The sequence below is a fragment of the Scardinius erythrophthalmus genome, assembly GCF_964197995.2.
Source record: "Scardinius erythrophthalmus genome assembly, chromosome: 7".
In the NCBI taxonomy this organism is placed as follows: Eukaryota; Metazoa; Chordata; class Actinopteri; order Cypriniformes; family Leuciscidae; genus Scardinius; species Scardinius erythrophthalmus.
This window is the reverse complement of record NC_138227.1, coordinates 7,525,266-7,544,608: the sequence shown is the minus strand read 5'-3', so window position 1 is coordinate 7,544,608 and position 19,343 is coordinate 7,525,266. Positions and strand designations below refer to the sequence as shown.

General features: G+C 39.0%; 2 protein-coding genes across 4 annotated transcripts; both read left to right on the top strand.

The window, feature by feature from the left end:
* Positions 1–1,173: 1,173 nt before the first annotated feature.
* Positions 1,174–3,944, top strand: LOC308693478 (uncharacterized protein). Its single transcript, XM_081370391.1, has 4 exons — positions 1,174–1,217; positions 1,589–1,636; positions 2,064–2,262; positions 2,424–3,944. Exons 3-4 carry the CDS (start codon positions 2,178–2,180, stop codon positions 3,386–3,388), a joined length of 1,050 nt encoding a protein of 349 aa, XP_081226517.1. The 5' UTR covers positions 1,174–1,217; positions 1,589–1,636; positions 2,064–2,177; the 3' UTR covers positions 3,389–3,944.
* Positions 3,945–7,708: 3,764 nt separating this feature from the next.
* On the top strand, positions 7,709–17,818 carry LOC308693479 (uncharacterized protein). 3 transcript variants are annotated; one of them, XM_081370392.1, is made up of 3 exons: positions 7,709–7,832; positions 16,073–16,321; positions 16,773–17,818. In XM_081370392.1, the coding sequence occupies exons 2-3, from the start codon at positions 16,237–16,239 to the stop codon at positions 17,708–17,710; spliced, it is 1,023 nt and encodes a 340-aa protein (XP_081226518.1). In that variant the 5' UTR covers positions 7,709–7,832; positions 16,073–16,236; the 3' UTR covers positions 17,711–17,818. The 3 variants fall into 3 exon arrangements, with proteins under 3 accessions (XP_081226518.1, XP_081226519.1, XP_081226520.1); XM_081370393.1 differs by having other exon boundaries at positions 7,713–8,029; XM_081370394.1 differs by lacking the exon at positions 7,709–7,832 and adding an exon at positions 7,901–8,006.
* Positions 17,819–19,343: the final 1,525 nt, after the last annotated feature.

The window sequence follows — 19,343 nt, the reverse complement described above, 5'->3', positions numbered from 1 at the left end:
AACCGTGATCATTTTTGTCACTATAATCATGAAATGAAATGTTCATGCCATTTCATCTCTAGTTATTATCAACTATGGTCAACTAAAATCAACTATAATTATGTGTTTTTACAGTATAATATGCAAAGTACAATTTTCTACAAAAAATTAATCTCTGATTCTGTTCTTTTCTCTGACATTTAAGGGTGACATATATAGGCCTACAAAAACCCTTTTAGGTCTAAAACAGTTTGAATAGTTGTTAATATGAGAGTTATGAGACATTATTTGAGAGATTTAAGTACTGTAAAATGAGTAGCCACTTTCACTTTCATCTCTGCCACTTTCATTTTTAAAAAGTAGCTCTCAAATGAAAAAAGGTTGGAGACCCCTGGCAAATGAGCTGCTGCGCCCTTACAAGAAGAGGGTGGAGCTACAACAGCTTGTGTGTGTGTGTGTGTGTGTGTGTGTGTGTTAGTAGCTTGCAGACACGCACTGAAATGTCAGAAATTGTTCTGCCTTTTATGTTTAAACTGGAGTTGGACAATGATGAGAGATCCAAGAAGAGGTGACAACATGTAAAATGCAACAGGACGTTTCTGAATGGTTAGTTAATGAATGTATGTAGCTGATGTGGAGTTAATTATCAAGTCATTAATTAGCATATTCTGTCATGATAATCTATAAATCGCTCATGTGGGAACTGTTGTAAGATACCATGCTATTGCATTTGTGTTACGGACTGTATTGTAATAAATGTGAAAAGATGGATGTGACAGCTTGAACAGACTCACAAATGTACTCTACTACAACAACTCTTCCTCTTCTCAACATGGACTCACCACCTTTGTTGTATTTTCCCGGGGGCTGGGTTTATGTAAAGGTTAGGGTTTGTGATGTCACTAACTCGGGAGGATGCTCGTATAGTCCTAAATCAGTCGTTTGTTGTAGTCCTTAAAAAGCGATTTATGTAAAAGAAAATATCTCCCTTTGCTTTGAACTTTGAGCATTGTAACTTTGCAGATGTTTTTTTTTATGCTCATATAGCAACATTACACACTAACTAAAGTAAAAAAAAAAAAAAAAAAAAAGTACAATCACAATCAACCACCCCTTTAGCTTTCTCCACTCTAGCGACGGCTCTGTATGGAATTTGCGGCCCCTTTAAGAAAAATGACACCGCGCGTAGTGAGCATGCGCAGAAGAATGTTGGGTGGGTTGCTGAGAGGAGCATCGCAGTGAGTTCGACGCTGTTTTGTTAGAAGAAAGAAAATTGGTATTCGGTTGCTTCTTACCTGAGCGATCTTTTTATGTGTAAATATATACGAAGCCAAAGCAACTGTCTTTATCTTATGTGTGTGGTGATTTTGTCAGTAGACGTCTCGATTATAATTAAGGATTTTTGTGAAGAGCAGCTGCTTGGAAGTGGCTGCTGGTTATGAATGGGTCTCGTTTCAGACACTATTTCATATTCTTCCCTTTGTCTGACAAAAGAAACATAAAAAATATAGAGATAAAAACGAGTCTATTTTAAAGGGCTGACAGCCAGCAGAATGCAAATACGACGTAATGGCGTCGTCGATATGCTGATTTTGCATACGTTATCTAGCGATCGTGAATGAAGGACAAACGTGGATTATTTCTCTCCAGTCTGCAGGTGAGAGATGTTACCTTTTACCAGTTTAACTTTAACCAGCTCCAGAGTTTACGTGTTTAAGTACCAATGTAATGAAATGCGTTGTGTTTCCTGGTTTATTATTACTTAGTGTAATAATAGTGGCAGAGTTTTCCACAGACTCTGTTTCAGTCTGTTGTTGACAGCAATAAGATGTGCTTAATATTCCACTTTCCAGAAGATCACAGACATCACTATAATGAATGAGATGAAAACAGGGAACTTTTGGAGACTAAGCAGCTTGATGGCTCTGCTATTTCTGTCAGACATTGGACAACAATTAAACAAACCTTGTTTTATGTTCAATTAATATCTAACTTAATCCAAATTCTCTATATTTCCATCAGACATGTTCAATTAATTTTAATGATAGTGAAGTCATTTAGTAACTTCTCTTTGAATTTGGCAGATCTGGTGTCCATCCCACAACAATTCACCAATAAATACTAGGAATATTCCCATCATCCTACAAGAGAAGGACAAACTCCAGGAGTAGCAGCTGAAATCTGTGTGACTGTTAAAGATGGAGTTTATTAAAGAGGAGATTGAAGACGTGAGTGATCCAGAACCATCCGGAATAAAACATGAAGATACTGAGGAACAAACAGGTTGGTGCACATTCTTGATTCTAAATTATTGACTGTTGAGAAACAAATTTAATAGATTTAAGATATAGAAGTGCGTCTAAATGATCATGATCTTGCATAGCTGTTGTCATCCAAAAATGTTCACTTGAACTGTTCTTAAACCACATGATTTTTTATTTTAGACTGGGTGGAAGTGAAGCTAGGACATGAAATGGATGAAGGTGAGGAGGAACATTGTACAGAGTACATCTGCTCTCAGTGTGGAAAGAGTTTTTCTCAAACATCAACTCTCAGTAATCATTTGTGTGTTCACTATGAAGAAAAACCATTTAACTGTGATCAGTGTGGTAAAAAGTTTAATTCATCATCACATCTAAAAAAACACCTGAAAGTTCATTCAGATGAGAAGCCTCACTTGTGCTCTCTCTGTGGAAAGAGTTTTTCACGGCTGGATCATTTTAAACAGCACCAGAAAATACATGATGAAGTGAGAGATCATGTGTGTTGTGAGTGTGGGAAGAGCTTTACTAGAGATGACTATCTGATAAGGCACCAAAGAACTCATACTGGAGAAAAACCTTACAAGTGCTCATATTGTGACAAGAGTTTCACTCAGTCTGGACATCTGAAAGTGCATGAGCGAGTTCACACTGGAGAAAAGCCACACCAGTGTACTCTGTGTGGAGAGAGTTTCAAAAATGCAACAGGTCTTAGCAATCATCTGTTCATTCATTCTGGAGAAAAACCATTTAACTGTGTTCAATGTGGGAAAGATTTTCATTCATCATCAAATCTTAAAAAACACCTGAAAGTTCATTTAGATGAGAGGCCTCATGTGTGTTCTGTTTGTGGAAAGAGTTTTTCAAGAAGGGAAAATTGCAAACGGCACCAGAAAACACATAATGAAGTGAGAGATCATGCGTGTTGTGACTGTGGGAAGAGATTTACTACAGCTGGTGATCTGAAACTGCATCAAAGAACTCACACTGGAGAAGAACCTCTCAAGTGCTCATATTGTGACAAGAGTTTCACTCAGTCTGGAAACCTGAAATTACATGAGGGAGTTCACACTGGAGAGAAGACGTACTACTGTACTGAGTGTGAGAAGAGAGTTTTAGACATTTTCCAAACTTTCTCACACATATGAAGAAAACAATTCAGAGCCTGTCAAATACCTCAGAAGTACAATGTGAGAAAATATAGTTTTTACTTAATTTTGTGAATTTGGTGAAAAGGTTGGAAAACTAGAAAGACTTGAGAGTTGAAGCTTCACCAGTCAACAACTCTTAAAGTGTAAATAAAACCATTTTAGTTTTTTTCTGTCAGGGTGGATTGTGTGCTAAATAGGTCTTTCTTGAATTAGATTCATGTAATTTTCATATTTACTAAGTGTACTAGATTGTGTTCAGATAGTTCATGTAATATGATAAATAAAACAGAAACAACATCTTGTGTTGATTGATCTATTTAATGAACACAGAGGATGAGTTATATAGTTTTAATCACATTCAAGAGTTTTTCATCATTCTATCTTAACACTGTGATGAATGTGTTTGGGATGTACAGTATTATTGTCAATCAATTGATCAGATCTTGTATCATACATAGAGACTGGACTTCATTTTTATTCTTCATTATTAAATGCTGAAGAACAATAAAGCATCAAAGCTTCTGTTTACCAGATTTTGATGTAGGGCTCCATATTTACCCGTTTGCTTTAGTTTGATTTGTTCATTTATATGTCAGTCAGAAATTATTAGCCACATTTCCACTGTCAGTCATGCGCGATCGAGGACTATAAACAGATACCAAATGCGATTTTATTGTTGTTTCACATAAAATAACATGTACTAACCCTAAACATCCCTTTTATTTGTGGTCACAGGACTGCACAAAACAACTCTTTCAGGCTTTTAGTTGGAAAAAAAGTGCACATATAGATAGTTTGTCACATTTCTTCAGTAAGAATGATCATTTCTATAAGTTTACACAAAAATAGTTAAATGTATCTCCTTTTTCACTATACTGTTACTGTTTCCTGTCACACATGGGCAGAAATGCCATAAAATAACAAAAATGCACTCTTATTTCAAAAAATCCCTGCAATGAGTTTTTACTGTGTTTTTAACTCCCTGCCATTGAAGGAAATTTCTGACTTTCTGCGTTTTCTCTGTTATATGGTAGGGAGCTCTATGGCACATCCTCTGAAAGAGTACTGAATCTCCTGATCAGAACACAGGCTAAGAAGATGCAGAAACAAGCTATTTCATATGTAATCATATGCATATGTAAAATAATGCGATCATCAACATTAAACGGCATATAAATCAAAACTGCCTAATGTTACTGAATGAAATGTCGACCCAGGACGAGCTATATGACTGAAGCTTTGGGGGTGTTGATGGACTCGATCTACTCCATTTGTGTTTTGATAATCGTACTGAATCCGATTTAGATGTAGTCTTTGACAACAAAAATGTAAATTTTTCATCTTTTTGCCTCAAATTACTATTATTATTTTTTTTTAATGAAACTCACCCACAGTGTTGATAAACAAGTGTTGATAAAGAAAGAATGCATGAAGCTGTAATAAAACTGTTATTGTTTTGTTTTTAAATTCAGTCTGTTCTTTCTTTTGATATATTGCATGTTCAGATATTCATAAAACAAAATATTCTAGGGCCCATGAAATTTTTGTACAATTTTTTTTTTTTTTAAAGCGCTGGTGTGCAAAGAGTTAATATGTATATGATGTAGGATCAAAACAAACGAGCATGTGGTTGTCCTGAATATGAGCATGATCACAAATGTGAAACTGAAATGTGAAAATGTGAAAGTTATGGCTAACTTTAATTATAGACAAAATAAATGTCTGTCAACAATAATAGATTTTCTTTTATATTTCTGACATTTGATTAAACAATTTGATGTAACTACCGAAGTCATATGTATCTGGACTCTGTACCTGGCCAAGGACCAACCAGAGGCCGCCTGACTGACATGTAAAGCAACTAATCACAGTTTGTTTTGTATAGCGCTATGTTTAACAGAGCGGCATGTTAAGTGTCTATGCTGTGAAGCCAGGGGTCCCAAGAATCGTCACCAACTTTCTTGATCTTATTATGTATAAGAGGTCACTGATCCCCCTTTCAACCCTCATGACGAAGGGCATCTCAGGAACCACACTTCATTGATTCAAGTCTTACTTCTCAGGTAGGTCCTTCAGTCACAAAATCTAGCCTGTGGGGTGCCTCAGGGCTCAGTGCTTGGACCACTTCTCTTCTCCATCTACATGTCATCACTGGGATCTGTCATTCAGAAACATGTTTTTTCCTATCACTGTTAAGCTGATGACACACAACTCTACCTCTCATTCCAGCCAGAGGATCCAACAGTAGATGCTCGGATCTCAGCCTGCCTGACAGACATTTCTTGCTGGATGAAGGACTACATTCAACTCAACCTGTGGATTACAAGACGTTTTGCTGTGCCTAATTGTAGAAAAAAACTGTCTTTGCAACCCTAACATTAAGAAAGCTTGAATGAACTTTATATTAACTAAGTATGTCAGTAAGACACTGTTCATTTGTTCGCTTCATTTTACCCACACCTGCAAGTAACAATGTTTTTACCATGTGTCACTACTGCTTTGTTGGTTACAGATTGTTTGATATGTACTGAGTATTTATGCTGTAGCGCCACCGTCGAACAAACATATAATAATGTATCATTACTGCTTAGCTAAAGAAATTGAAGTTGAAAATTCAACAGTTAAAGCATGAAATAAGGTACCACAAATCAGTGAATTTGAATTTACAGTGGATATATTATCAGTCATGCAATTTTTTTGTAACCATTTAAAATAATTAAGAAAAATAAATTAGCCATTTATATCAATGCGATTCAGAATGAAGGCCATAAAACTAATGTTTTCCACTAGAGGGAGCCACAAGACAGTAAAATCTTAGTTCAAAGACTGAAAATTGTTCAATAAATTGACTTGTAAACAATTGCATATAAATGTAATATAGTTTGAAAAAGTTTAATAAAGCCCAGTACAATAAGTTTCCAAAAATGGTGATCTCCAAAATACGTATTAACCATATTTTTATTTTTTTATCTTAATTTTAATCCTAATAATATTGCTAACATATTTATCAAGTTGCAGACATGACTGAATGTATGTCCAATTGAAGAAGAGACATATTATTTGTCTATTTTAATATAGTAGCCTACATAAATTAATACTTCCATAAAGAGACACTTGAAGACTCATATTTAATATTTGGAAAGAGACTATATCATCTACACAAGCCATTGTTTTTGAACCCCGATGATCGTCTTGGTGGATTGTTTCATTTACCTTCTGTGCCGGTGTCCACACCGCTTTAGTGACAGGACTTTGAAATAGCAAACTGGGAGAACTATAAAAGGCATGACTTACATCGCATCCAGCTAGCAAACTCCGTCCAAGCTCCATGATCCTTATTGTTTTTTTCATTTGAACGCCTTGTGAAATTATTATTTTTTTGTAAAGATAAAACCGAGTTTACTTTAATCTCGGAAGAGATATTGCGCCTACTTAAAAGTCAAGAACGTCCAATCACATGAAGCCAAAATATATGAAAACAATATTGATTTACTAAAATCAAATGTGTGCACCCCAAGGACAAGCCAGTTAGAGCTCAGCCTCAAGTCGCATGCGTTTCATACTAAATACAATTTAGATTTTTTTAATAGACACTACCAGTTGTATAGTATGACTAAATAACGTTATTTCGTAATTATTTTGCAATATATATTTAATATATAATTTAATATATATTCCAGACTGGAATTGCTGACAACTCGTTATGGCAGTTCAAAATTGTTTCTTTCTTTAAGAAGACAATATCTTTATTATCAAGTAACACGTCGATCTTTAAAACTTTGCAGACCTTTTACATTCACAAACAGCTGTAACACATTGTCTGAAAGGTAATATTCAAAAAAACATAATAGACCTTATTCACATCAGTGCCATGTTTTTTTTAACAGGAATGAAAGCGAGGCTTTGAGGGATAGACATGCATCTCTTCAGTGCGCTGTTATAAAATGTGTTTTTGGATCGTTCTGCTGACAAAACACTGCGAACATAATCTTTCCAAAAGATTTCAGTAGACAAAAAACTCCAGACAATATACGCTGTGGAAAATTATAAGTGATCTAGGAGCTTTATAAAGCTTTTTACAGCGGACTCCATTGAAAAAACTGTCTAAAACACAGTCCATCCCTCATAACCTCGCTTTCATACCTGTCATGGCGCTGTAACTGTTGTGGAGTGAAGGAAACAGAATGTTGAATCCATATATTATATTTTTATTACTGTGTATTATTAATTATTATGATAGTGTATTTGCTTCATAACAGTGCGGAGATGTGATTTACTCAATGCGGCCCCTTTAAGAAACATTACACCGCGCGCAATGAGCATGCGCAGAAGAGAGAAGCGCTAGAGTTTTGTTTTGTTTCATCTCTCTCCTTTTTTTTCTTTTTGTTGTTTCCTTTGACGCTATTATGATCGCAACAGTCGAATACACTGTGATCCCCTAGTAAGTGTATGTTATGTTAATGTTATTGTTAATGCAATAAAAAAGAAAAGAGAAAAACGAGACGAGCGCTGAAACTTTAACCAGTTAAAGCTAAAAGTGACGCTGTTAACAACCGTGAATGAAGAGCAAAATGTGAAATATTTTTTCCGGATGTCGTATATTTCCAGTCTGCAGGTCAGAGATGTTCCATTTATAATGTAAGAATTTACGTTTGCCTTGCCTAAATGTAGCTACATTGTTTGTAGTGTAACGTACAGATAATTATAGTCATTCATTTTGATCAGCGACTATTCAGTCTGTACATCGTGCATGATCTGTTATCTTTGTTAGATTCCTGTTAAATTCATATATTAATTGAAGAATTTAAACTCTTATTTCACTATAAAATCTGTATTCCCATAAAAATGAACAACCTTCCTATAGAGCCGTTTTAAATGCTACTTATAACCATATCAAAATGCTCTATATTTCTAAAATCAAGCATTATATGGTCATTTAATTTAAGAAGCGTAATTATTTAAGTATTGCAATATAAACTCAGTAACCTTGAATTTGCAAGATCTGGTATCCCTCACAAAAGTTCACCAAAAAGAAAGCTTCAGTTTAGTCATGACAACTCTCGGGCCGCTTCTCAATATGCGTTCTTGTCTGTGCTTGTGTTCTTGTGGACTTGTGAAACGTCATCAGTCGCTGCCCAAGTACAGTTCCAATTCAAATTTAACATCTAGCCAAGTAATGTTCTACTCCCCGGATGTGTTCTTGATCCGTCCCTTTTACAGAGGATATCGAGAGGTGACCTGTGTGGAGTGGACTTGAGACAGCCAGGTATCCCAGAATGCATCTCGCTCCAACCAGCAAGTGTCAATAGTAAACCCGCGTAATTAATACTAGTAGTTTTGAACAGTAGAAAAAATACTACTGCTATTTTTTCATGAAATGTAGTTTTAAGATTTTTTCAGTCGAGAAGGTAGTTGTTTAAAGCTCAAATCTGTGGTTTATTTATAGTGCCTATTTGAAAATTTGATCTGAGTTTTTCGGAGTTGTGAGATCCAGTCGATCACCGGGCGCTGAGTGCTCATGTACCCGCAGAGAAAAGCCTTTCCTTGGCTAGTCCTTTTGACGTCTGCTGCTGGCTCTATTGTCTCTAGTCTAGTGGTTAAACATGAGATTTAATTCATCTTGTGTGTATTTAATGAGTGGTCTTTGGTCTCATAAATCTATAATTTGTTCCCTGGCAAATCATTTTGGCTGAGGGCAAAGTGAAGTTTCATAACTTTATATATTTAGGCTATTTAACTTTACCGTTGTGGCCTATTAGAGCGCTGACTTTGTTTGACTGAATTGTTTGCTTGTCTTTATTTCTTATTGTATAGCTTATTGTATACTTTCATAATGGGTAGTCATTAAAACTGACATTTAACAAAAAGAGACAGGGTTGTGTTTCTATGTCATATTTAATTTTATTACAGTGAAGATTATCAGAGTTCATGTGCACATATTGTCTGAACAACATATTAATATGTTTAAGATTTTTAAAATGAACACTAAAAGAGATTGTATACATAAAGAGATTGTAAGCCCGTCTAAATCGGCCAAATGGTGGTTTCCGATAGAACAGGTGAAGGTCTACTTTATTCCATTTAAGCTTTTATCTGAATCCATTTTATCACAACCTCTAATTTAGGTTAGATTGCCCAATTGGTTATTGGTCAATTATATAATAGTTTAGCAATACATTTGATTCTTCAATTTTACTCTTTACTTTATATTTTAATCGTTCATTAGGAAGCTATGTCGCCCAGAGATTCTCGCGCCGGCCGTTTACACGGATCTCACGGTCACAAACTCGCCAGTCTGATAGATAAACAGAGATTATGGCTAAAGTGATTCAATAATGCTGCATACACGCTTGCTATTGTTAAAAAGTACCCAAGTAGCCCCCTACAGTCGCCCATATAACAACTTAGTTAAAGCCCAAACAATAACCAGAGGTTATGACTAGTATATTAAGATAATGCTGCTTTAACGCTTGCTATTACCTTAAAAGTATTTTTATCTAGCCCCCTATTTTGCAACTGCATAACAACTTAGTTAAAATCACACAGTTAGTCAGGAATCTAGAATCACACCAGATGTGCCTCACGCTCCATTTAAACTGGGATCTAGTATGTACTAGATGTAACCCTGTACACAGATTTGCGGAAACATAGGACTTCACTTAATCTACTTGAGAAAATAATTTCAGAGTAATTCAGAATAAAATCAAATGTAACAATTTATTATGTCAGGTACATTTATCCTGCCAATTTTATAATCAGTTCAAAGATAATCAATACAATAACATCGAATGCTCAGAGATAAAGAGTAAAAAATGTAGGCTAAACTCGACATTTAGAAAATACATAATGCGGAAGTCTTTGAGGTCCTTCAACATTATGGGCTGATCTGAGGTACAGAATCGCCCTAAGCCTCTTGTTGCATTTCTTTATATAGACAGAAGCTTCTTTCACATGGAAACATTTGCTAACAATGGGAATTTGCATTCAGAGTTTACACCTTTTGGGAGACGGATGCCATTTTCCTGGAAGACACACCCTCCTCTGTGTGCAAGTTATCTCTAAAGTCTTAAGAACTTTATTACCTTTTGGTTTACTTCTTTGGAAATGAGACATTTCAAATGATCCCAAACATGTATAATACTGTATGATAATTATTAACATTAAACCATATAGATTTTTGGGTGAATGTTGGTGATCTCAGGATGAGAGAGAAGGAGTGGGGGAAGAGGGAAAAAGATGTATTGAGGTGAGACTTGCGTCTCAAATGGTGATGCTAACTTCACAAGAGAGAGTTCAAATGTTAATTTCCTTTTTCTCAGAGAGTTGCCCTCTCTTCCAGTTCTTCCAGTTTTTCCAGTCTTAGAAGATAACCGCAGTAGCCAGAGTGAGCTGAGTGATGCGAACAAGAACAATGCTGTTCCATTTGCAGAATTACCGGACTAAGTAACCACAAGTCCGAAGTTTGCTGGTTGGTATTGAGAATGGCCCTCGATGTGGTTAAATTTCAACCAGCATTCATTGGCACCGGGCCTGAAATATACATAGACAGCTTAGTCAAAAATAACAAACAAAGGAAAGGCTGCTGCAAGAAATGGTAGATCCCCCTCAAAGCTGTGGGTCCGTGCTACCCAACGTTAAGCAAGCAGCCGGGTTAACTACATCCTGATACCCCCCTCCCAGCAGATCTGGGATCCCCCCCCCCCCATAAGAAAAGAGAAAAGTGAATTGAAGAAGCAGATTTGAATTAATTCATATTCCCTGATACACAGTGCCACCTGATGATTTTTTAAATCATAAACTCCAGCACCCCATTTCATTAAATTCTCATGAAACCCCCATTGAGATCTGCAACACACTCATTATACATACAAATTAATATTAAAATATGACCATAGAGAGGTATAGAGCACTAAAGGATATGAAACATGTTCATAAACACTTGTGACGCGCTTGCTACTGTCTGTATCTGATCTCTATGATCCGCTTTGTGAGCGTTGTTAAAATTATCATGGCGTTCTGCACAGAAAACGCTCTAATGCGCAGTCCACATTGTTTGAGTTCTCCGCTGTAATGCGATCTCATGCGTAATACGGTGCAGTGATTGGGTTAAAATAGTTCATTCTAATGAATAAATGCAAAGAGTCACTCAGAACCAGCTGACGTAGAATCGTGCCTGCAGCCAGTCATACACTCCTGTGTCTGTGCCGTCGAGTTGTCGGCTGACAGTGTGGGTTGTCACGGCGCTCTAGATGTGCGGTCGAGACTCGAGTGCCTCAAATGAGGATGAATCCCCTCGCCTATTCCCCGATCTAGTTCCTCTTCTGGTGGCCACCAGAAAAGGGCTACTTCGGCCTAATAAACGTGAGTGACCTGAGGATCACTCTGAAGGCTTCCCCGTCGAATAACCAATCTCCGTGGGTCCCCCACTTTTCTAGTGCACCGTAAACATGCTGAGATTGCGTTCGTGGGTGGTTCATGTTCTGTCACGATCTTTCTCGTAAGGGGTTGAGCGCTCAGCGTGCCGTGTGCCGTCGAGTCACTGTCTCCCCTACCTGGCAGCTTCCAGATCTGATTGCTGATCCTTCTCATGGGGGGACCTAGCGTTTCATTCGGGGCTCCGGCGGAGGATCAGATGTCGATCGCTGCATCGGAGAGAGGGCGGTTACGCTCTGGAAATGAAGATGATGCTGAGCTTCTCACTGTAATGGTGTGTGTTATCATACTAAATCAGGTTCATAGACTTGACAGCCATACTTTCCTGGGCTGCTCTGGGGGCGCAGCTCAAAACACCTTGCCCTGCCCTCATGCCCTTTTCCCCGGATGTGCATGGAAAAACTGGCAGTATGGGAGCATGTTGGCACCAATTTGAACTCCAAAAGTGCCAACATCTTTAGAAAACTGTGCCCAGCAGTTCTCTGCGGTTCAGAAGCAGGCTTAGGCAAATCAAGAGCTTGCCCCGACATGCTACCAAAGTCACTCGTGAGCTGCCCGTCAGTTTGTTCATCGCCAAAAACAAAACTCCACCACAGCCAGGTCTACTGTAACATCAAATCTTCGCAGGAAGACGGCGCCACCCGTTTCAGCCACCGTCAAATCCTTCAACCAGTCAGAGAAACACCACTCTTGAGATGGGTGACCCGGAGTTGGACGCAGCTGCTCTTCCCCCGGAGGAGGGTCAAGTGGAGAATCTTTTGTTGAATCAAATTTCTGTTCTGCCACTGGCGTCTCAGCCAGCATTACCCAAATTCTCAATAAAAGAGCAGCTTCCTCTATCTCTGGGTCTCAAAAGGTCACGGATGACAGTGTATGATGCTATGCCATGCCACTCTCGTCCCCCTCTTCTATAGCAAGCGGGAAGCAGCATGCGGCTCGAGGACACTACCAAGCCTTCTCACACACCCTCTGCCCGCACACTCAGACCCCAATTCTGTCCGCCTCAGTGCCTCACAAGTCAGGTCCCTGCGTTCCACCTCGCTACCCCACTGTGGGTACGTCTGTGGTCCCGTTGGTCCTGCTTGCACGGTCTCTGGGAGCCTGGCAAGCGCTCATCAGACTGTCTCAATGACTCATCCATACCATCAGACTTGGCTATGTGATTCAGTTCGCCTGGCATCCCCCGGTCTTCAGGGTCATCCAGTTGACCTCCTTGCTGGCCAGCGATGCTCCTGTCTTACTGGCGGAGATCACAGTCCTACTGGCGAAGGACGCGATAGAGCTGGTCCCTCCAGCCAATATAAAGTCAGGGTTTTACAGCCCTAACTTAATTGTACCCAAGCAAAGCTGTGAGTTACGGCCAATCTTGGACCTATGAGTTTTTAATCAGGCCCTGCAAAAGTTCCTGTTTAAAATTCTAACCCATAAATGCATCTTCAGGTGCATCCGTCCCCAAGATTGGTTTGCAGCGATCGACCTGAAGGACACGTACTTTCATGTATTGATTCTCCCTCGACACAGATCGTTCCTATGCTTTGTGTTCAAGGGTCAGGCATATCGGTACAAAGTCCGACCCTTCAGGCTGTGCCTGTCGCCATGCATCAAAGTCGCGGAGGCCACCATTGTTACCCTGAGAGCACGCAGTATTCGTATTCTCAACTACCTCGATGACTGGCTCATACTGGCTCAGTCGCAAGAGCAGTTGTACGACATGCTTAGCCAGTTGGGACTTCGGGTCAACTGGGAAAAGAGCAAACTCTTGCAGAGGATCCCTTTTCTCGGTATGAAGCTGGACTCGGTCAACCAGACAGCATGCCTCACAGGGGAATGTGCTCCGTCAGTGTTGAACTGCTTGAATAGTTTCTGACTGCCTCTGCCAGCGGCTGGGCAGCCACGTATTTATCACGAGGGATGCAATATCGTCTGAGTCCTCAACTGCATTGGCACATCAACTGCCTCTAGTTGCTAGCAGTACGTCTTGTGCTGGGCTGCTTCAAAGTGCTGCTACATGGCAAGCACATACTGGTTCGTACGGACAGCACAACGACCGTTGCGTACATCAACCCTCAGGTTGGTCTATGCTCCCGCCACATGTGGCAACTCGCCCGCTATCTCCTCCTTTGGAGTCAGAAGTATCTGAGGTTGCTTCGGGCCATTCACATCCCAGACATGCTCAATCGTGCAGCCGATGAGCTCTCACGACAGCATGTGCTTCTGGGAGAGTGGCGAAAACATTCTTAGTCAGTCCAGCTGATTTTGAGACGCTTCGGAGCCGCACATGTGGACCTGTTTGCTTCTCCAGATACACCACATTGCCAGTTGTTTTACTCTCGGACCGAGGGGACCCTCGGCACGGATACACTGGCACACTGGTGAGCCTTCTCGCACAGACACTGTGCAAAGTCAGGGAGGACGAGGAGCAGGTCTTGCTAGTTGCGCCCTATTGGCCCAACCGGACCTGGCTCCCAAAACTCATGCTCCTCACGACAGCCCCTCCCTGGTGCATTCCTCTGAGGAAGGATCTGCTTGCTCAGAGTCGGGGCACCCTATGGCACCTGCATTCAGACCTCTGGTCTCTGAACGGGATGTGGAGGTTTAAGTGGACTACCCTAAGCAGTGATAGTCGTTGAGTGGTGTTCTTCCCAAATGGAACATCCCCTAAAGTGCCTGATCAGTGTTGTGCTTTCCTTCCTGCAAGATTAGTTGGAGTAAAGACTGTTTCCCTCCACCCACAGAATGTATGTTGCCGCTATTGCCGCACATCACAATGCAGTTGATGGTAAGTCCTTAGGAAAGCATGACCTGGTCATCAGTTCCTGAGGGGTGCGAAGAGGGTAAATCTGCCTTGCCCTCATTCTATACCCTCTTGGGAATTATCTCTGGTGCTTATGGCATTGCAGAGGTCCCACTTTGAACCTCTGCAGTTAGTGGAGTTGAAAATTCTGTCTATGAAGACGTGGTGTCGAACGTGACCGACTGAAAGGGAACGTCTCGATTATTTACATATGTACGTCCCATCACCACAGTTGCTGTACCACCTCTGGGGAGCCAGGGAACGGTTGCATCAGCTGTGCGTAAGTTACAACTTAGCCTAGTTTTGACATAAATGGGCACTAAGTTACAACTTACGCATTACTAAATATTTTTGTGTTGCTCCATTAAACTTAGTTGAAGCTTAACTCAATGTATAAACTAAATATTTACGGAACCCTCTGATCAGGAGTAATGGTTGGAATAAAATAGCAGACTGAACTATATCAATAAGCTCTTATTTTACCTGACAGACAGACTTCAGTTCTTTAGACATATATGATAATGCTGACATTTACACTTTCTTACATTTTAATAGAGAGTACATTATGTGAGTAGATTAGCCTACTTTGTTAGCGGCTCATGAACACGAACCCGTCCTAACAGCGTGCAGCCTTGTGCATCTGTCCCATCGGTCCGTGTTGTGCATGTAAAAAAAAAATCAGTCACAATCAATAAATGTCATTTCTTATGTTTTTTTGTATCAGTACTTATTTATTATTCCTTATTCCTTTTGTTTCAAATACAGTTTCTGAATGATATTTACATTTAAAAACACTTTTGATATTCATGATCAAGTATCTTATTTTTTATTCACGGCATTTCAACAAAACTTCTGCTCAAGTATTTGAAGGCTGCTATTGGATCATCTAGGGTAAACGTCATATTATGCGACTACGTATTACTTTACGGAGAGCTTACGACCTACTAGATACGGTCTGCCTTACGAACAAATGGTGCAACTGAATAAAGTACAGAGTTAGTTACAAACTAGCTAGTAGTTACTAAGCCTCTAGTGTGGACTTTACATTCCAATTTAAGAAAGAAGTTACAAACAGCTGGTGCAATCCTACCCAGGTCACTAGCTCGGCTCCTCAGAGAAAAACGTGATATGCGATGCACCTGCTGCTCATTTATACCCGCGCTACGAGGACGAGCGGCATATGCAAATATCGCATACCAATGTGCATTGGCTTGTTTAGTTACACTCGAAGGAGACTAACCTCTCTAGCGAGATTCCTATTCATCGGTCAGTCCAAAGTGTCGTCTCTTTTGCCTCCCTCAGGGATCGAGGGTTACATACATAACCGAGACATTTTATATGCTACTAATATGTGACCATCAGAATACTGTATATTTGAACTACGTTAAAAGCAACATATGTGTAATCTAGTAGTAATCCAGTATAAATTCAGTAACTTATCTTGATTTTTCCAGGTCTGGTCCTGTGGGCGTCAGTATCACACAGTGATCACAGTTCACACCTGCAGTGAAGCCCCTCCCACAACAATTCACCAATAAATACTGGGAATATTCCCATCATCCTACAAGAGAAGGACAAACTCCAGGAGTAGCAGCTGAAATCTGTGTGACTGTTAAAGATGGAGTTTATTAAAGTGGAGATTGAAGACATGAGTGATCCAGAACCATCCAGAATAAAACATGAAGAAACTGAGGAACAAATAGGTTGGTGTCCATTCTTGATTCTTCATTGTTGACTGTGAAATAATTGCAGTATATGGATGAAACTTGATAGAAAAATTCATCTAAATGATCATAACCCAGTTTTAATTGTATTAACAAGTAAATGGCAGAACTGACCTTTGCACATCAAAGATACTCTGGTAATATTGTACAACAAGGTCTTATGTGTTAACATTAGCTAATGTATTTAACTAACATGAACTAACAATGAGCAATACATTTATTAGAGTATTTATTTATTTATAAATGTATCTTTTTTAATGGTGGTTAATAAAATATATAATTACTGCTGTAGAAGTAATATTTATTGTTAGATCATGTTAACTAAATTAGTTAACTAATGTTAACTAAGTGTTTTTGTCTAATAAGTGTTCTTCATTTTCAGATTTTACCTCATTGAACTGATTCTAACTGCTTAATACATTTATTTTAGACCAGAAGAAAGTGGAAGAGCAACGACACAAACTAAATTACGTAACGAAACACTGTGACGACTTCAAAACTCAAGGAACAAAAGCCAAAAAGCTGCACTCCTGCTCACAGTGTGGAAAGAGTTTCCCAAAAAAAGGAAACCTTAACAGACACATGAGAATTCACACTGGAGAGAAACCGTATACATGCACTCAGTGTGGAAAGAGTTTTTCTCGAGCATCAGGTCTCAGTAAACATCTGCGCCTTCACTCTGGAGAAAAACCATTTAACTGTGATCAGTGTGGTAAAGATTTTAATTTGTCATCAGATCTAAAAAAACACCTGAAAGTTCATTCAGATGAGAAGCCTCATGTGTGTTCTCTCTGTGGAAAGAGTTTTCCGAGGCTGGACAGTTTTAAACAGCACCACAAAATGCATACCGGTGTGAGAGATCATGTGTGTTGTGACTGTGGGAAGAGTTTTACTACACCTAGTCATCTGAAACGGCACCAAAGAATTCACACTGGAGAAAAACCGTATCAATGCACTCAGTGTGGAAAGAGTTTTTCTCAAGCATCAGGTCTCAGTGTTCATCTGCTCCGTCATTCTGGAGAAAAACCATTTAACTGTGATCAGTGCGGTAAATATTTTACCTTGTCATCAGATCTAAAAGACCACCAGAAAGTTCATTCAGATGAGAAGCCTTATGTGTGTTCCCTCTGTGGAAAGAGTTTGTCACGGCTGAAGAGTTTTAAAGTGCACCAGAAAACACATAATGAAGTGAGAGATCATGTGTGTCTGGACTGTGGGATGAGCTTTACTAGAGATGACTGTCTGAAACGGCATCAAAGAACTCATACTGGAGAAAAACCTTACAAGTGCTCATACTGTGACAAGAGTTTCACTCGGTCAGAATCTCTGAAATCACATGTGCAACTTCATACTGGAGAAAAGCTGTAATACTGTACTCAGTGTGGGAAGAGTTGTTATTATTTACTAAGTGTACTAAATTGTCTTCTGATAGTACATGCAATTATGAGAAATAAAACAGAAACATCTTGTCTTGATTTATCTATTTAATGAATACAGAGAATTTGTTATATTAATGAATTTTTTTTAATGAGTTTTAGTTTTTTGTCAATACTGTGATAAATATGTTTGGGATGTACAGTATTATTGTCAATCAAATGATTAGGTCTTGTATCATACAAAGAGGTTGGAGTTCATTTTTATCATTTATTATTGATTGCTTAAGATCAATAAAGTAACAAAGCTTCAGTTCACCAGATCTGGTGGATTTAAATAGAAAATTACAGAAACTGTAAAATATGAAACAATAAACAAACAGTTGATATACAACTAGAACAGAAACCAAAAACTCTTTCACATGTCATCAGTGTGGAAAGAATTTTAAATGTTAAAAGAACTTTAAGGAACACTTAAAGGGACAGTTCACCCAAAAATGAAAACGCTAACATTTGCTTACCTTCATGCTGTTCCAAACCTGTATGAGTTTCTTAGTTCTGTTTAACACGGAAGAAAATATTTTGAAGAACGTTGGTAACCAGACAGTTGACGGCACCCACTGACTTCTATAGTAGGGGAAAAAAATACTTTGTATGGAACTATACTGGTACAGAAATGTTAAAAAGTGTGACGATACCAGCATTTCCCTCTAGCATTTTAAGCGCTGTTGAACGGATTCTTAAACACCTCTGATTGGCCATTGTGTTCACGCGCTCAACATATTGTCTCTGACTGGCAATTGCGTTGACGCGCTCAACATACAGTACTGTGCAGTAAGATGCTTGAAGAAACCTTCCTGCAAAGCTACAGTACTGTGAAAAGCACTGGCACTTGTGTTAAAATGCTGTAAAGTGAGAATGCTTTCAAAAAAAATAATCACAAATTTAATTTTTTTATGATTTAACATCTATTAACTATGTATTAACATGCCTAAGACTTTTGCACAGTACTGTATATGTCTCTGATTGGCAATTGTGTTCACACGCTCAACATATATGTCTCTGATTGGCCATTGTGTTCACGCGCTCAACATATATGTCTCTGATTGGCCATTGTGTTCACTCGTTCAACATATATGTCTCTGATTGGCAATTGTGTTCACACGCTCAACATATATGTCTCTGATTGGCCATTGTGTTCACGCGCTCAACATATATGTCTCTGATTGGCCATTGTGTTCACTCGTTCAACATATATGTCTCTGATTGGCAATTGTGTTCACACGCTCAACATATATGTCTCTGATTGGCCAGTGTGTTCACTCGTTCAACATATATGTCTTTGATTGGCCATTGTGTTGACGTGGCCAACATATATGTCTCTGATTGGCCATTGTGTTCACTCGTTCAACATATATGTCTTTGATTGGCCATTGTGTTGACGCGGCCAACATATTTGTCTCTGATTGGCCATTGTGTTCACTCGCTCAACATAACATATATGTCTCTGATTGGCCATTGCATTCACATGCTCAAAATATATGTCTGTGATTGGCTTCAATGATCAACGCTTCAAAAACATATTGTCTTCACCGAGCACTTACACAAATGCACACGGGAGCGTTTGA

Excerpts from the sequence above, each read along its gene's own strand:
- LOC308693479 (XM_081370392.1), top strand. The coding sequence starts at position 16,237 with ATGGAGTTTATTAAAGTGGAGATTGAAGACATGAGTGATCCAGAACCA. Across the intron at positions 16,322-16,772 it reads AGAAACTGAGGAACAAATAG|ACCAGAAGAAAGTGGAAGAG; the intron begins GTTGGTGTCCAT and ends CATTTATTTTAG.
- LOC308693478 (XM_081370391.1), top strand. The coding sequence starts at position 2,178 with ATGGAGTTTATTAAAGAGGAGATTGAAGACGTGAGTGATCCAGAACCA. Across the intron at positions 2,263-2,423 it reads AGATACTGAGGAACAAACAG|ACTGGGTGGAAGTGAAGCTA; the intron begins GTTGGTGCACAT and ends TTTTTATTTTAG.